Source organism: Epinephelus moara, chromosome 1 (genome assembly GCF_006386435.1).
Source record: "Epinephelus moara isolate mb chromosome 1, YSFRI_EMoa_1.0, whole genome shotgun sequence".
In the NCBI taxonomy this organism is placed as follows: domain Eukaryota; kingdom Metazoa; phylum Chordata; class Actinopteri; order Perciformes; family Serranidae; genus Epinephelus; species Epinephelus moara.
In genome coordinates this window covers 11,231,118-11,248,195 of record NC_065506.1, presented here as the reverse complement: position 1 = coordinate 11,248,195, position 17,078 = coordinate 11,231,118, and the positions used below count along the sequence as shown (strand labels likewise).

General features: G+C 40.5%; 1 protein-coding gene across 2 annotated transcripts in view; it reads right to left on the bottom strand.

Moving 5' to 3' along the window:
* Positions 1 to 6,669, bottom strand: part of rhpn2 (rhophilin, Rho GTPase binding protein 2) — a 33,379-nt gene extending 26,710 nt beyond the window's left edge. The window contains exons 1-2 of one of the 2 annotated variants that reach the window (XM_050043280.1): positions 6,457 to 6,669; positions 954 to 1,069 (exon numbers count right to left, since the gene is read on the bottom strand). In XM_050043280.1, coding sequence (XP_049899237.1) covers positions 954 to 1,069; positions 6,457 to 6,522 — 182 coding nt within the window. In that variant the 5' untranslated portion in view covers positions 6,523 to 6,669. The remainder of the gene's footprint in view (positions 1 to 953; positions 1,070 to 6,456) is intronic. The other variant, XM_050043279.1, reaches the window with a different exon arrangement.
* Between the last annotated feature and the right edge of the window lie 10,409 nt (positions 6,670 to 17,078).

The following is a 17,078-nucleotide window of genomic DNA, read 5'->3' as shown; positions in this document are numbered from 1 at the left end:
GGTGTTCTTGGCGCAAAGCCAGCATTTATACTTTGCCATGTGTGGCTTATTGCAATCAGGGGCAAATCAGGGGCAAACTGCACTCAGCTGCCAAACTTTGTGGGCGTGTTTGCGCTGGTATATCATTAGCGCAATATCCTTTGTGAATAGGACGTTAAGACGGAGCAAACTGCGGGTGCAAATGACGTGCAATTCAAGGTGCTATCAGCGGCCGCAGTTCATTCTTTGTGAATTCGGCCCTGAGTCTGGGAGCTGTTGACTACTTATATCACATCTTCCTCCACACTAAATTCACCTTTTAGCTCTACAGCCACATGAAACACGACAACACACAACAGAAAGTCAATCTCTTCCTAATCAAAAAAGAAAAAGTGTTTCAGGTACTGAAGCTACACAGGCAACAAAATCAACAGGTGCTAAATTACAAAAAGCAAAAGAGTACCCGTATCTTATCAAAACCTCTCAGCAAAACGCTAACATTTTTCAGATTTTTCTTTCAAACCATGTCACAGTAGCTCTTTGTTTTTATGGTACATGGAATGCTCATCTTTGAGATTTTTACATCATATTATCTTCCCCCCTGTGTTGTTTTAAGTCTCAACAATAATTCATGACAACTCATGACAGAACAACGACAGAGATGAAGCCAAACTTGTCCCAGCATCAACAGGCCTGCTGGGGTTTACTAAAGGTCGCATGTTACACAGTGACATAACTGACCGGCAATACAGACAAAGACAGTGATTTATGGATGAATGGTGTCGGCAAATTGAGATAAACTTAGAACAGCTAGCTTTCCCTTATGCAACAAATGCAAATGTGGAACTGTGGGTTTAAACATTCTGCACATACCACTAAAAAAACACTTTGTAGGGAATAAGTAAATTCAGCAGACACACAAGTGTATACTTCAGATGCAAGTTTGTATTATCAGTCATCAGTGGAGTTCTTACTTCAGCAGGTTCTCAGCTCCAGCCCTCATCCTCATCTGTTTGATGATCTGCTGGTTCAGACTGGCTCGTTTATTCTGCAGTTTGCTTCGTCCAGTCTGGGCGAATGGGTTACAACCCTGAGACAAGGAGATGCAGGAACAAACATGTCAGAAGGAGATAATATCATGTGTAATATTTTTTTTTTTTTAAATGACACGGGCATCAAGATAAATGTGCACACTACAAAGAAAAGTATGATGTTTTCCTCATTGCAATCATATGATATGTTTGAATCCAACTACTTCAGTGTTGAGTCAGGGCCAAAACTGACCAGCTTTACAGGTTTATTCTGAAATTTTCCAACCCAGATATGTCAATTCACTACAGTAGAGCTGGCAAGATATTACTTGGTCAATGTGCTAAATGACTACACAGAATTTGTTTGAAATGTTGGGTTTGACATGAATTTAGGGGAATTTTTGTTTTATTTTCATTCCCTAATATAACAATAAAAATAAACCTAGTTTGGGTGTGGAAGGAGCTGCACCTTGTGATACTGTACTCATACTCTCACTCTCTGTATTTACACATGATGGCCTGTACGTAGCTGTACTGTGTGTCCTTGTCCCTATCACAACCACAAGTGTCCCAGCCTTACTAAGTCAACAGGCCGTCACTCACACCAGCACAGATAAACTGGCCGTAGACATTCATACTGGCTGACTCACAGCGTGCTTTAGGTGTGGTCTGTACTGTACTTCAGATGGCAAAAAAGTAGCATGATGCACAGAAACCAGTTAGCTCAGTAAAACCAGTTTACAGTCTTCAGAGTGGAACATTACATTGTGTTTATTTATCTGATTAAGTGTGAGGTCAGCAGCAGAAAGAACTTCAGTTTCTACATTAGTAACATCAAGGTAAACAAAGTCTTAACACTCAAACAACATATGTGATAGATATTCCTGTGACCATAAAACGATTACAGAAACAAATAGAAAATTCATCAGTGTGGTTACATATTAATTTCTCATATTTTTTTAATCTCAAAGTGCATGCAGACCTCTTCTGATAAACATCAGAAACAGGGAGGATTCACTGACTCGTGCTCAGCAGAGCAGACAGCCTGACTCTAATTTCCAAATAACTCGTCTGTTACCTTGAAAGACACAGGGTTTTTAAAATATTTTTTAATGTCTATGACTAAACCTGTATATACAAATTGAATAAACATCACAGCCAAGAGTGCTTACAACAAGGAAGAAATTAAGTTAAAAGACATATGAAATTAGGGAGGTATGAAAAAAAAGCATTTAAAAATGAAATTTTATTGCTTGTAACAACTTTCTTTTTTGTTGTTTATTGATTTGTTTTGTTAAAAATTACATTTCCTCCCCAGTTTTGAGTGCCCATTTACCCTGAACTGCAGTAACGATCACTATTCAAACATGATGTCACCTTTCACCTGACAGCTGACACTGATAACTACAGGGCATGTGACAAAAACAAAATCATAATTTTTCACTACATTAACATCTATATAAAATTTCAACAAAACACACACACAAATATAAACATTTAATTTGTAGACCAAAAGGCTCCAAAGGATTCATCATCTATTGATATGGGAGCATCTCTGCTGGCCAAATGGTTAGAGGGACATGCCGCATACCTGTAACATCCTACATTCAGATCCAGATGAGGATTTTTATTGCTTCATTCCTGTCTCTGCTCTCTTGTTTCCTGTCTGTATTTACACTGGCAACTGTCCAAAGGAGGTTAAAAACCACCCCAAAAGTAATCTTGAAAAGAAAACCAAATCAGTTGTTGATATGATACTGCTCGAAGGGATTGTTTTATTTCATTCAAGTCATTTAAAGTGTAGCAGTGGATGAGTGTTTTGCTCCTGCATCACCCGTCACATCTTTTACATTTACACCTGAACTATGTTGCTCCTGCGCTTAACTGTGAGACTTCCTGTTAAATGAGCAAGCAGAAGTTGACAGAGATAGGTGACAGTGTCTCAAGTACAAATTTCAATACCTCAGGTCAAATGGTTGAATTTAACTGGATATTTTCTCTACAACCACTCAAATGTAGTCACCTGGGTGGACCTGTACAAACACTTCAGTGACCTGAGGGTGTAATGATTAACCATTTACACAAATAAGAGCTGCGTTAATTGCACAATAGCGCCATATCAAGGCTGCCGTAGGTGTGGCCCAGCTGGATGTTACAGCAGTTATTCTTAGGATGACAGCAGTGCGACAATGTCAGCGTGCGATTGGAGAAGGCGTGGACTTGATGCAGTATGTTGTCACGTCAGTTATTACATCAAAAGTACAGTGTGCGTGTGTGTTAAAGAACAAGGGAGTGGCTTGTGGTTGATAGTAACCATAGCAGTACGATCTGTTTCCATTTTTGATATGTAGGACGTTATGAAACTTCAACCCATGCATTCCAAAGTGATGATCCTGATTCTGTGTAGGGATGTCAGCTGGTCAGTGACCATTACATCATGTCAATAATTAGTCAGTTAAGCTAATGGTTTAATACCACACCTGTAATTCTGGTGAGCTGAAAGACATGATGACTTTTGTGTGTTGGACTGTCTTGGACATTGTTGACTGTCACTTTACATAACAGACCATTTGGATAAAAACTTGATTAACGTTACATCACATGGAATTGAACCTCCTGCTATGGCTATGCTGCTGCCTTGCCTAACCTACTGAACCACAAAGGGCATTGATCCACTCCTACCCAATGGTATAATCCAACAGTACAGCCTTTCTCTACAAGCAAAATACAAAGACAGTCCTGTCCGTTACCATATCTATCAAACAGCCAATCACTCTGCTGTTGTATAACTAAGGCTTCATAAAGAACATGTGGAGCAATGGTTCATGGGATACTAGTTGGTTTAACGACTGGTGGCAGCCATCCAAGCAGAGGCTTCACTCACCAACCAGCTTTGACAGCAGAATGGACTCACAATTGCTTGTTCATCCTATGAATACACAGAATGTGCTCAGTATCTCAATATCCACGCCTTTTAATGATGAAGTGAATGTCAAGCTGAATTCTTATGTTCCCTAATTGACTTCACACATTAAATCTACTCCAATTACACTGGGGACACTTTGACAGATCGCTCAGATGGGGGTGTGCTTCATTCAATCCAAAGAAAGACATCTTTATATTCACTGAAATACAATGAAAGACACAACATAAGATCACAGCTGAATCTCTCATATGTCTTTTTCCAATACAAACCCTGCTAAAGGAGTCTAAGTGTGTCTCTAAGTCAAGGGAGCTTGTCTGGTTTCTGAACCAGGACACATGTTGTCAATTTGTGTCTGTGGTCTGGCTGAAGGACGGCCTCGGGCCAGATTCTACGTCAATGCTCTCGTTGGCCGAGGAGGATAAGGAGAAGAATCATGCCGATTCGGCTTTTTGTTCTGCCATCTTTCCATCCTGCAGCCGTCCAGTGGAGCCTCAGCCAGCTGGAGGTGAAACAGTGGACGGCTGGGAAGGCAGCCCTGAACCACAACAGCTCCCCGGAGCATCGGTCGAACCCAGTGAGGCCTTGTAAATCATTAAAGTCATTTTCACCCAAGAGGAAGAGGGGCACAGAAAATTGGAAGCAACGATCGTCTTGGCTCCACTTGGTTAAAATTTGACCAAAAAGTTTCCAAATTGCAAATCTCTTTAACATGACACAATGAGAGCGCAGAACTCATTGCTTTGTGGTTTCGGTGAATGTGCAAGCCTTTCTATACTGAGAAGGGTTTCCGCAATGAAAGTAAAGACTCCTGAGTGCTTAACCCTGAGAAATAAAGAGGACAAAGGAAATGCGAAGTGAGTGAGAACGATGGGGAAAGTAGGGCTCTACAGTGTCTGTTACAGTAATAGACAGTTTGTGATTGAGGTATTAGGCTCTCCAGTCTCCCATCATGTCCTGTGACAGTGCCAGACCCTGGCTCCCACTGACATTTTTTTTTTATAGACACAGGAAGTGCAGCACAGAGCCTAAATCCAGACAGCGTTCAGATGGGGATTCGGGGGGATTGAGAGACACAAAGGCCCTGTTCAGATGCCCATCTAAACAAGCTTGTCTATAAAAACACTCCGGTTGAGGACACTAGTACAAATGTGGAGGAATGAGACATGCACCACAGCATGGCAGACAGGGAACTCAGTGAAAACACATTAGATAATCACTCAACCACTGCCAAGTGCTTTTCTCATCGCTTCAAATTCACAGCTCTTGAAATGTAAACAGTTACAGGTACAGAAAATTTTAACTTGAGAGAGGTTTCACTGCTGGTCCCCGTAAAGTGAATGTTAATTACTTTAGATTGCCACTATATGATAGCTCATCAGCTTATTGGCATGATTAAAATGCATCAACACCAGGAGGGAAAATACTCCTCTTATCTCATCCATTAACTTAGATAACATGGCACTGACGTTTACATTTCAACCATTTAGCTGATGCTGTTAACCAGAGCACCTCCCGTGTGTGCAACTGGAAGATAGGGTTAATCAATGAAAAGGTCAAAGGTCAGGGCTATAGTGGTCTCAGTGTTCCATTAAACACGACTGTCCTGAAAAAATAACAAAGAAATGAAAACAGACCTCTGACGACAAACTGAACTCATTACAAAAGTAAGAACAAAACGCAGCCTGTCAAAACGATCTGAGGGCAGGAGGCTAATCTGACCTAAGTTTACCAGGCGAGTCGACAAAGCTTTTGAGGAATCCCTCACCCACAACACTTCCTGTTAAATGTCAATCGCCATCACAACTCTGACAACCAGCAGGGAACTGATGATGTTCATTATGGGATATCTGGTCACTGACCTTTCTGTCTCTCCCTCTATCAGTAACTGCAGGAGATGCAGCTATTCTTGGAGTCACACACACACACACACACACACACACACACACACACAGCTGAAGCTGACAGTGCTGTGGTTTCTGCTGCTGTTGATGACACATCAGGAGCTGCAGTAATTGTTATGCTAAATTTAAGACTGAAACCATGCTGCTGTTTCAAATAAAATGACACTTTATTAGTTCTATGACTTTAAGTTTTCTCAATGTGGTGTTTTACATACACCTTTGAATTATGTTTTAGCCCACTGTGTCCAATACATTAGCAAAATATAGTTTCTCACGTCAATTAACATATAGCTCGTGACTGTGAACATGAGTTGGCTAAATTATACCCTGTAGTTAAATGGGTCGAGCATGACGACATATAACGTTAGCAAAAATGACAATATAATTATATCTACTGAAGAGGGCATCGTCAAATGCCTAATGAGGTCAGATATTCCTGAAAATATAAAATATGTATAAGCTCCAGTCAAGCCGTAAACGCATCAGAAACAGTAAGATAACAGTTAGCTAAAGTCGTTATTTGTTAGTTTGCTACTGTAAAATGTCCGCTGGCATCTCCCCGTCAGTGTACACGCATATATTTTGCTCCCAAAGTAAAGTGACGTAAAACAAAACTCACCTTTCTGAAATAGCTGCTGTCTCCTCCGCTGTCTTTGATACCGTTTGGTAGAAGCGTGTCCGTCATCCTGAAGGCTCAGACTCTGACACTCTCCGAGGAAAAAACACACAAAACAAGAGAAATAAAAGTGTATTGAAAGCAGACCGCTGCTGTTCAACAGGTGGGTATCCTTCCTCTCCTCCTACAGTGTGTCTGTCTGCCCTCACTCCTCTCTCTCAGGGACTTTTCCAGCTGAAACCAGAAACTCCGCCCAAACGGGAAAAGAAAAGGACTGGGTGGTGCGTTCACGGCCGAAAAACCTTCACCGGACGGCACCTGTTTCATTCCGGTTAAGACAGCTTTACTGACGTTATAGTACGTGAAATGGCGTTATGACATAATTAACAAGCTACCACTTAGAAAACATTGTCCACTGATACAATACATTTCTCCTCAATTTATGTTCGTAAAGCTTTACCATCTGGTGCACCGGCTCTCCCTAATAATCACTGTTATGACAAAAAATAGCTTGGTTAAAGGCCTCGTGGTTTTGTTAAAAGCTGTATCTACAGTTTATATTAACTGTCATTAAAATGCTAATTTTGAAAGTGAAAAACAAAACAGAAAAGTGGGATAGAAAATTCACCCCGTGCTGAGATAAAACCGTAATTATAGCCTACAGAGTAATAATTACGGTGTTTATATGAAGCTATAAAAATAATAATCACCTAAATGCCAAACCCAGCCTGGCTAAAAGAAGTCACATGTTGATCCCTGTGCCAATGTAACGTGCAGTCCCACACGACTACCAGCCCTCATTTATGGTTTTTGGCAGACGTGCCAGTTACACAAAAATTATGCAAAAGTTCTGCTTCCCAGTAAAACCACAAGGTTTAGCGTCAAACCTGTTTTTCAGTCTGTCTGCACTCTGACATAAGTGGAACCTAATACTGTATACTGCACTGTATCTTTAAGAGCAGAGGATGATAGTTTGACTTCAAATTACACAAGTTGTTGAACTGGAATGAAGAACCAAAATGGTGCTTATCACATATGTCATCACATCAGTGATTCTCACATGGATGATTGCAGTAATAATGCCTTGGTGAAAACAACCGTTGTATTGTCTGAGGCTGACATGGCAGCATTTAGAGCACAACTTTTAGTATGTAATTTAATATCCTGTCATATCTCTCAAGAATACGTACTTGAAGTTGTTAAAAATTGTTTAGCAAAAAAGTTCATCATTGTCATGAGAAAAAGATATAAATGAAAATAATGTGTGTGTTTTAGTTTGGAGTGTGTTAAATCCACTCTGGGAATTTTCTATTAGAATTATACTTGAACAACACTTTTCAGTGTTGAGCAAGTGTTTGTCCTTTGCAGACATACTGTCAAGGACATACACTTCTCCCACATGTGGTGAGAAAGACAGATGGTACTGACATAAACAGACACATCGATACAAACAGTGATAAAAAAAAGTATGATACCTATGATCTTTAAACTGCAGTTTTAATTGTTTGCCTGGAAACAGCAGTTAGAGGATTTGTGGGTAAACCGACCTCTACCCCTGAGATAACTTTAATTTTTGGTAGTGTCTTGTATAAAGCTACCTCAACAGTGCATCATGTTGTAGTATGTTTAGCTCATCGTCTGTTTGTTTCTGTTGTGAAACAAAAGGAGCCATCTGTTTGTGTGTGGCTGGTTTGGTCAGTTAGAATTAGGGTAAATTCCTGTTTGTGGAAGGGGTGGTTATTAATGTCATGAGAGGATTATTGATAACAATTAAACAGAGGCGAGGCCAGGAGAGCAAGGGTGTTGCTGTGGCTGTAAACTAGGCCATGGCTGTCTTTGTCTGGGATATTTCTGCATCTGAAAGCCAGACAAAGGCTAATGCGGAACATTTTTATTCCTAGCCTTGTTCAACATCTGTGTGGCAGAATCATTTTGTTTCCATCTGACTCATGAATGTTAGAACACGCTAAGAATTGCATACAGATTTTCTGTGTCCTGTGTCGTTTCCTCTTGGGCTTGTCAAGAACCATAATTAAAAATGGAAAGAATTAAGCTCATTAAAGAATTCATATCAGTTTGACCATATACCGCACAGTAAGTCAGTCCAGATGGAGCCAACCTAGCTTGGTTCTGTTTGAGGTCTCTGCCTGTTAAAAAGGAAAATTTTCCATGCCACCATCACCAAGTGCTCATGGGGAATTGTTTGGTCTCTGTAAATTAAAGACTGGTGCCTAGACCTGGTCTATATGGAAAGCGTCATGAGATAACTTTTGTTGTGACTTGGTGTTGTCAACAAAAAAACACTGAGGTGAATGGTAACTAATGTTTTCAACTAGTCTAAATGTTTTATAGCCTAATAAAGACATTCACATTTGTACAAATACGGGCTAATGCTCTTGTGCAGAGAACACTAATGCTTCACAGAAGAGGTTAAGACTGAAGATCAAAGTTCAAGTTGTAACTGTCTGACCATTCACTCTATTCAGGTCAGGTGTTGCACTTTCCCACAGCACTGATGGATGTCACAACCGTGTGCAAACAAGTCTAGCTGGTTATGTTGGTGACCAGCTTACAGAGACCATCAACACAAGATTAGCTGCTTGTTATGTCTGAAGGCGTTCAAATTGACATTGACATGATGGTCTGAAAAACTGTACATGAAGTGACAAAATAATTGCTAGTATCACTGCTTGCTTCTAAAGTCATTTAAGAGGTCTGGATTTTGGTTGCACAAAAATACTGCAACATTAGGTTTAAAGTGTGCAGGAGCTTCTGTGCAGCCACACAAACAGAATGTAATTTTTAATAATGCTGTTAAGTATGTAAGTCTGATAAAATTACTACTATCATACTACAACAATGGAGTGTTGTTAGATCACTGTTGTTGTACTAAACAATATCAGCCACTAAGTGGGGCTATAGGTTAAAGTTTAAGCATTAACATTGTCCATCATTTATTTTTCTGTCCTATTAATTCAGTGGGTGATCTACTTTCCTCTACTTTTATTTTATGTTTGTTGTCTTTAAATAATTCAGTATGATTCCACCATACTGTAACCAGCACACATTAATGTATTTGTCTGATACGCTGACTCACTCTGTATGGCGCTTGTGTTGAATGGGGTGCTTCATTTCATGTTATCTTTGTACTCCTAATCACATTTACACATTTTTAAAGAGTCTTAGCTTTAATAAATTAATAAAGTAAATTATTTATCATTACTATAGCGTCCAGCTTCCTCTCCTCTCTCTGAAAATGTGACTGTATGTTTGTATCATTTACGGGCCCTCAGCGTGACTCTGCCAAAATGCTTGTTCCACTGATCACAGGCTGCAATGCAGGTTACAAAATGCATAAAAATCTACCTTGCAAATGTGTTATGAGGAATGATAAATATCTTAAAGTGTCCCAGTAAGCAATGCCACTGCACCAGCATGCACAACACCAGGTCTCTGGAACGTTCACACCTACATGAAGAGAAGCCTTATAGATTAGCCTTTATTAATTATATACCTGTGCTTTTCCTGCTATGACATGTCTGCAGTGAAAAGGACCTACAAAGAGCTGATATTGTGGTTTTGCTGCTCTTAATTTATTGGTAAATAAATTGGTATCAATATAGAGATTAGTTTTAAAGTGAACGCCACACTATCTCATATGGGGAAAAACATTGTTCCACTGACCTCTATGGGTCAAATGTATGGTAGATAGCCCATCTAATCACAGGAATAATAAATAGTTCACAACCAAAGGAACAGCATTAGATTCAATTCCTGCAGTCTGCATATATACTTGGTTCCTAAATCAACTGGTTTCTTTTTGCACAAGTTTGCCTTCTGTCCTGCATCGAACTATCACCTGGTCAACAGTGTTTTAAGACTTCTTGTACTTTGATTTATGCGTCCAGCTCAGTGTGAGTCTACACTTAAGTTTTGAGAGAGCATATGTGCTCATATGACCATGGAAGCAACGATGAAAAAAAACAAGTTCCCTTTGACATTGCACGCAATGTCAAGAGGGCGTGTCAAGGAAATGTCTGAACTTACTTAAGCTGCTTATATGAGTTAACCCGGCAGGCCCTGGCAGTTATGGCTGTAAAACCACTTTGAATGTCTTGCCTATAATCGTAGAGCTTGAAAGGGGGGTTAAAAAGGGAGCATGTTTTTTATTTACAACATATTTTACAGTGTTTTGCCACTGAAAAAGGGCAGTCCACACTCTTCACCAGCACTGTTAACATGCTTTTAATGTTTCAACCTGGAACCTGGAAAATTAAACTCACAATTAAAGGAATACTTTGAACAAAGAATCCAAAAATGTAGAAAATTCTTGAAGTTAAAGAGGTCCACATTTAACAACAGCAACACTATATCCAAGCATCTGCTTATAAACTCTCACACTAGTCGTGCAGCATAATCCCAGTCTCATCCATCCAGTTGTATGCTCAGTACTTTAAGAGCACATGCATTTTGACAGACATGCACCTGCAAGGTTTTTCTAAAAATACATGTTTTTGGAAGTACTGGGCATTCGCCTTGATTAATGAGTCTTGGATCATACTGCACGACTCGTGTGAGAGTCTGTGAACAGATGTTTTAGTGTTGTCAAAATTGGACCCCTATATTCAATTCACCAAGAATTTTCTCAGTTTTTGGATTCTTTGTTCACCGTGGCATGTGGGAAAAACAAAGTTTTCTCCCAGAATTCAATGTAACATCGGGTGAGTGATACACAAATGGTCATTTGGGTGTGAGGTATTCCTTTAAAGACGTTGAATACTGTCTGGAGTGCTCAGCTATCAGCACCATCATTACAAATATCTTACTGTCGGCCCTCAGAGACCCATATTAGTTAAACCATATAGAGGTCCCTGCCTGTTAAAGAGTGCAGTGAACTGAGGGTGCTTTGCCTTTCCGCTCATTTCTCTTCTCCTCACAACGAAGCACAAAGCCGATTGTAAGTGAACTGCTTCCCGGCTGCTTTTCAAAAGGCAGAGGGGGCACTGCAGTGAACAACGGGCACCGGCGTTCAACCCCCGGCCCGACAGGAAGTGCTAAGGGGTTGCTATGCAGCTCTGCTCCCCAACCGCAAGAACTCTGGGTTCCCTGTTAACAAATGATGTGTGGTGCGGGCAGTATGGCAAACCATTTGAGCAGGCACTCAAGAAGCTCTACAGTAAGAATAGATCAAGGCCAGGATGAAAGAGAGAATGAGAAAAAGTGATAGTTTATCCTTGGCTGCAAAGTGGTGTTGGTTTCATGGCCTCTTCTCCTTCCTTTCTGTCTTCATCCTTTTTTTGGTCCCTCTTTCCTCATTCTTCTATTTTGGTTTCCCTTCGCCACTACCTGTATCTGTCCCTCCTTTCCTGTCTCCTTGCTTCATCCTTTGCTAGTCTCTAGTCTCCCATATTCAACCCACTTTCCTTCCAACCACCTATCTCCCCTCCCATCATTGTTTTATTTGTCATTTCCTCTTTCTCGCCATTTCTGCTTCTGTAACTTGCTACATATTGATCGTTATGTCGAAATGCTGCACAAGAGATGATTCAGTAAATTACCAGCACCTCAGTATATCATATGATTAGGCCATACCACAGTTGAGAAGAATATACATTAACCTTCCTACTCTATAACATCCACCTACAATTTAAACATATTAATATCACATCTGATTTTTTTCACAGTTTTAAAACAGTAATTATAGACTTCTGTTTGCACTATGGCAGAGATGGTTTAGTAGTTACTGAGCTCCCCTATATCGAACAGAAATCCCCCCCAATCCTTTTTTACAACAGCAATAGAAGTTTTCAAAGATGGTGACCTTTGATAGGCCATCGTGACTTCGAGATAAGACCAGGTCTTGACGATATTAGTAGAATAACAGCAACTGAGATATTTGGAGAGAACGTGATATCCCATTTGCTATTAGCTCCTGATTATAATTATTATTATGTTGTGCATCCTCTAAGTACTAATTTGTGCACTTAAGTAGTGTAAAGTTATGGTATGGGGATCGAGGTTAGCCGGTTTTGGCTGCTAGGTGCTCAGTCCGCTTTGTAATGTAGTACAAAATAAGTCAGAATTCTGGAGCACTTCATGGTGACGGATGGATGCAAAATAAATCCAAACAAAGCTGAGGATCTACAGCCATGCTTGCAATGCTGTAAGGGCTGTTCTTGAGCTAAATGCTAACATGTGAGTCATACAAATTGCCAGTGCCTTTATTCATCAGCATTGGAACGCTGCAGGTGCATTTCACAAACCTAAAGGCATGACAGTGTCCAGCCAAGTTGGAGTGTGTTGTAAGCATAATAATGTAATAAAGTGAATTCAAAGAAGCAGTTTACAGTTTTATTACAGGTTTTTGGTATGGATACAGGCTGGCTGTCTTATCTTCCCTGCTTCCTTCACAGACAGAGTTTTCTCATTTATCTGTGTGAGAGCAGAAAGATAACAGCTTCTCACAGGAATAAAAGAGGATGCTTTTATTTCAGATCTCTGCACACCGAAGGTCAAACTGGCCTTCAAGCTGAGCAGCACGCTTAAGTACACTTCATACTTCCGCGCCCACTTGTCAGCGCGGGTCTGCTTTGATCTGCATGGTGTAAATGTCGTCATCCACCCATGCCAGTACAGGTCCATGCAGACCTCTATGTGGACGTATGCGGGCAGCCCAAAAGTTATGACCACACAGATTGTACGCATAGCAAGCACACCAGCTGTGCACAAAATATAATCTCTTGTTCAAGGGATGCAAATTTTAAGCAGTTTCTTTAACTGATAGTGGGTCGGCTTAAAAAATAAATTATTGGTTGATCATCAATAATTTATGAAATACATCAACTTTTTTCCATTAGAAAACCATTTTAACCACTGACATGACTTGTGTTCATTGTAAAATTAGAGCAGGCTTCATTAGAAAATCTGTGTGTTGCTGTTTTCCTTTACTTTTTCCACAGACAACATTTACAAATAGTAAGCCCACAGAGGCTGTGTAATATCTGAGATTACAGTAAATAGTAGAGTACACACCATGCACTAAACAAATGTCCTTCAAATGTAGACGAAAAAACTGCAGACCATCTTACAATGGGATCACTCCAGCCACGATAGAGCAATCTGTTATTTAAAGCATATGTCGGCCAGGGGTGTAAAGAGGCGGAGCAAAAGGCCCCTTCCCTACTTTCTTCCCCCCTATTTCCCCTAAACGCTTGTACCACACTCATCTTTGAACTCAGCCTTCACTGTGATCTTGACAACACACCTCTAAAGTTTCATGACTGCATCTTGCACGGTTGGGCCATTATCCCATTTACAAAGTCTGTCCACAGACAGACAGACAGACAGACAGACAGACGTGCAGACATATAAACATCTGGCAAAGTACTCAAAATGGCTTCTGTGGTAGTTTCTGCTACAATGTTGTCACCAAGACCACATTTCGCCATGATGGAAACAATACCAGTCATCATGAAGCTGTCTCGGCTGGTAACAATTTCTTGGCTGCATTGAGACAGGTCTTTAAAACAGTACAGGCCTCCTCAGCCAAGTAGGATCCAGTCTCCTAACTGGGACACAGGGTTTTATCAGATGGTGTCAAATATATCCAGGTCAATAGACAGCTCTCTTGTTTTGAGGTAAGAGAAAGCTTCTTATTGACACACAAATCTTTTGGTTCATCCTCCATTGCACTCTCCAAACCTCGCCTCTTCTTCCTCCCTCTCTCCCATTATTCTCCACTAATTTCTCCAACTCTTCTTCCTGTCCTCTAGCTCCTCTTCCCCCCCACTCCTCTTCCTCCGCCTGCGACTGTATTGGGATGCTGTGATGTATTTGTTTACAGCACAACTCCTCCCCTTATGCCACCACAGTATTTTGGCTATTTTCCCCTCCATCTCCTCCTCTTCCTCGTCCCCTCCTGCCATCACACTGAAGCCAGTGTTTCAGCCTGCCTTCCTGTCGCCAACAAAGCATCTCCTCTCTTTGTTGGGGCCTCCTTTTGGAGGGGAGGCCGCCCTCCAAGTTAATTGTGCATTCGTTAGCATTCGCCTGCCGCAACTTAACAACTTCACTCCTTAAACTGTAGATGGAGTGGTGTGGTGTGGTGTGTGTGTTTTCAGTATTTGTCATTCTTTTCTGTTTAAGGCTGCAGACACATTGCTAAATGCAACGGAAACACTGATAACAATATCAATTTGCATATTAAATTTTATTGAAGAAACAGTCTTAAACAGGTAGGATTCCTCACATTCACATATTGGATACTAGTGGCTGATGAGAAAGTCAGTAGTTTTGCAGGTTATTTGGTCACAAACCAAAGTATTGGACAAATTTTTAAGTTTGACTTGAGAGACAGCTAAGGGATCATCAAAGTTATTACAATGAATTCTACCAGGAACAATAATATGTGTACCAAATTCACCAGCCTCAAATGTTATCACTCCATTAAGCATCATAGGGGCCTATTACACCTATTGGTAGATTCAGAAGGCTGTTATCAGCCCATTCAATGGTCATTACAAGTTTGTTAGGTTTCAGTTTCCTTAGGTTTAGGTGCCAAAACAACATGGTTAGGTTTTGAAAAGATCACGGCTGGGCGCAAATAACATAACGTAACCCCTCCCCTATATGAAAATTACATATCTACAAACGTAATCTGAGAGCGCATAGCATCAGTGTCGTTTCGTTCAACCTGCTGAGTTTAAGCAGCAAGTTTGCTACATGCCACACGCTTTCTTAGGTCTTCCAGAAATACATGAATAACCATGTTAAATGCGACAATCACATAAACACAAGCAAAACAGCCATCACTAACATACCTTTCAGTCTCTCTGGCCAAATCAGCTGCCTTGTCCACCAACAGTTACTGCTCACTGCTGTGGATGAGTGCTTTGTGCTAATGTTAGCTGCTGTTAGCTGCTGAACGAGAGGCTATAGCCGCACTGGGGCAGTTGTTCCCTGGTTCAAAGGGTGTGTACTGTACAAATAGACTGTGTGCGTTACAGGGTTAGCTGCTAATGAGAGTCTGTCGCCTTGGAGCAGCTGCGTTCTTTGGTTGAAGGGGTGTTTGCTATACTATAGACTGGCTTAGCTGCAAACCAAAGTCTGTGGCTGCTAAGGGGCTCGTTCTTTAGTTTGGGGAATAGGGAGGCGGGGTTGGGAGTGTGCTTTGTGCTACTGATTTAGCTGCTAAAGAGAGTCGGTCGCTGCGTAGCGGGTCCTTCTTCGGCTCAGGATGTGTGTATGTTACTGTACTACTGGCTTAGCTGATGAGAGTCTGTCATTTTGCAGTGGCTTGATTTTCATATCAGCTCCTCCAGCAGATACATTGAAAAACAGCACATAAAAGAAAATATGAGGACGTAAGTAGCATTAACATGCATAAGAATACAGTATGAGCATTAGTCATCAACATAATAAAAGAATACAAATACATCAACACAATCAAGTACTATCAAATGAGTATATGAGTACCACCAACTGCGCTACATCCGCTGCCATGACAAGAGTTTATTAATCCAATAGTTGTTTTTAATCAAAACCACAAATGAGACCCTCATGGTGGCACTAGAGGAAAAGTCAGGGGTCACCAAATTTGATTTTCATCTCTGCTGTATCTGTATCTTAACAGTCTCTACAATCTGTTACCTCTCCTTCTATTTCTTATTTAACATACAGTATGATATCTATGGGATGTCCTCCACCAACCGTCATCTCAAAGTATTACACCTGACAAGTCAGTTTTTCTACCTTTATCATGCGTATTGTTTTGACCATTGATCATCTCTTTCTTCCTCTGCTTTGTCACCAGCTATATAGCTGCTGGGAAGGGAGGAGCAGGGAAGGAAGAAGAGTGAAGAGATTTCCAACTCACACACACTCTCTCCAGGGAACTCAGAGGCAACTTGTTGCTATAAAACAGATTAAGGGTTGTTTTTTAAACTGCAACACACCTTGTGACAGCAAGTCTACCGGAAAATCTTTTATTTGTACAACTTAAACTTCAACAGCTTGGTGGCAGAAAATAAAGGCCACAGGTATTAAAAATCTAACTTACAGTAGCTGGATTGTTTGGATGATTAAACACCAGCAAAACCCGAGGGATAATCTCCTGAGCCAAGTCTAGAAAAACACCCAATAGACTGCTGGTCATGCAGGCTCATTGTTATGGTTTCCTTAAATCAATATGAACCTATTTAAAATCTCCATCAGATTTTCCCTAATAGTTTATAGAAAATAATTGATTATATCAAAGCTCTTTCATGTTTAACTTTCATTTAATTAAATTATTTGAATAGCAATGGTGGATTGTTGAAGAAAAATGAGAATGTCCCTGTAAAAATTAGGGGGTCTTTAAAGAAAGTAATTGTTGAGGCTATAAAATGCAAGCCATGTCTACCAGAAAACTTAGCTGATTGGTTAAACAAAAGTCAAGCTTTTTTTTTTGCCAGTTAGAGAGGCAGAATAAAACATCACATTTGGCAAGAGAGTCTAATGACTCCACATGCTTTAGCTATGAACTGACAGAAAGGCTGTGTCTTGACTGATTAAAAACAGCACTTTGGATGTTTTGTGTGTGTGTGTGTGTGTGTGTGTGTGTGTGTGTGTGTGTGTGTGTGTGCCAC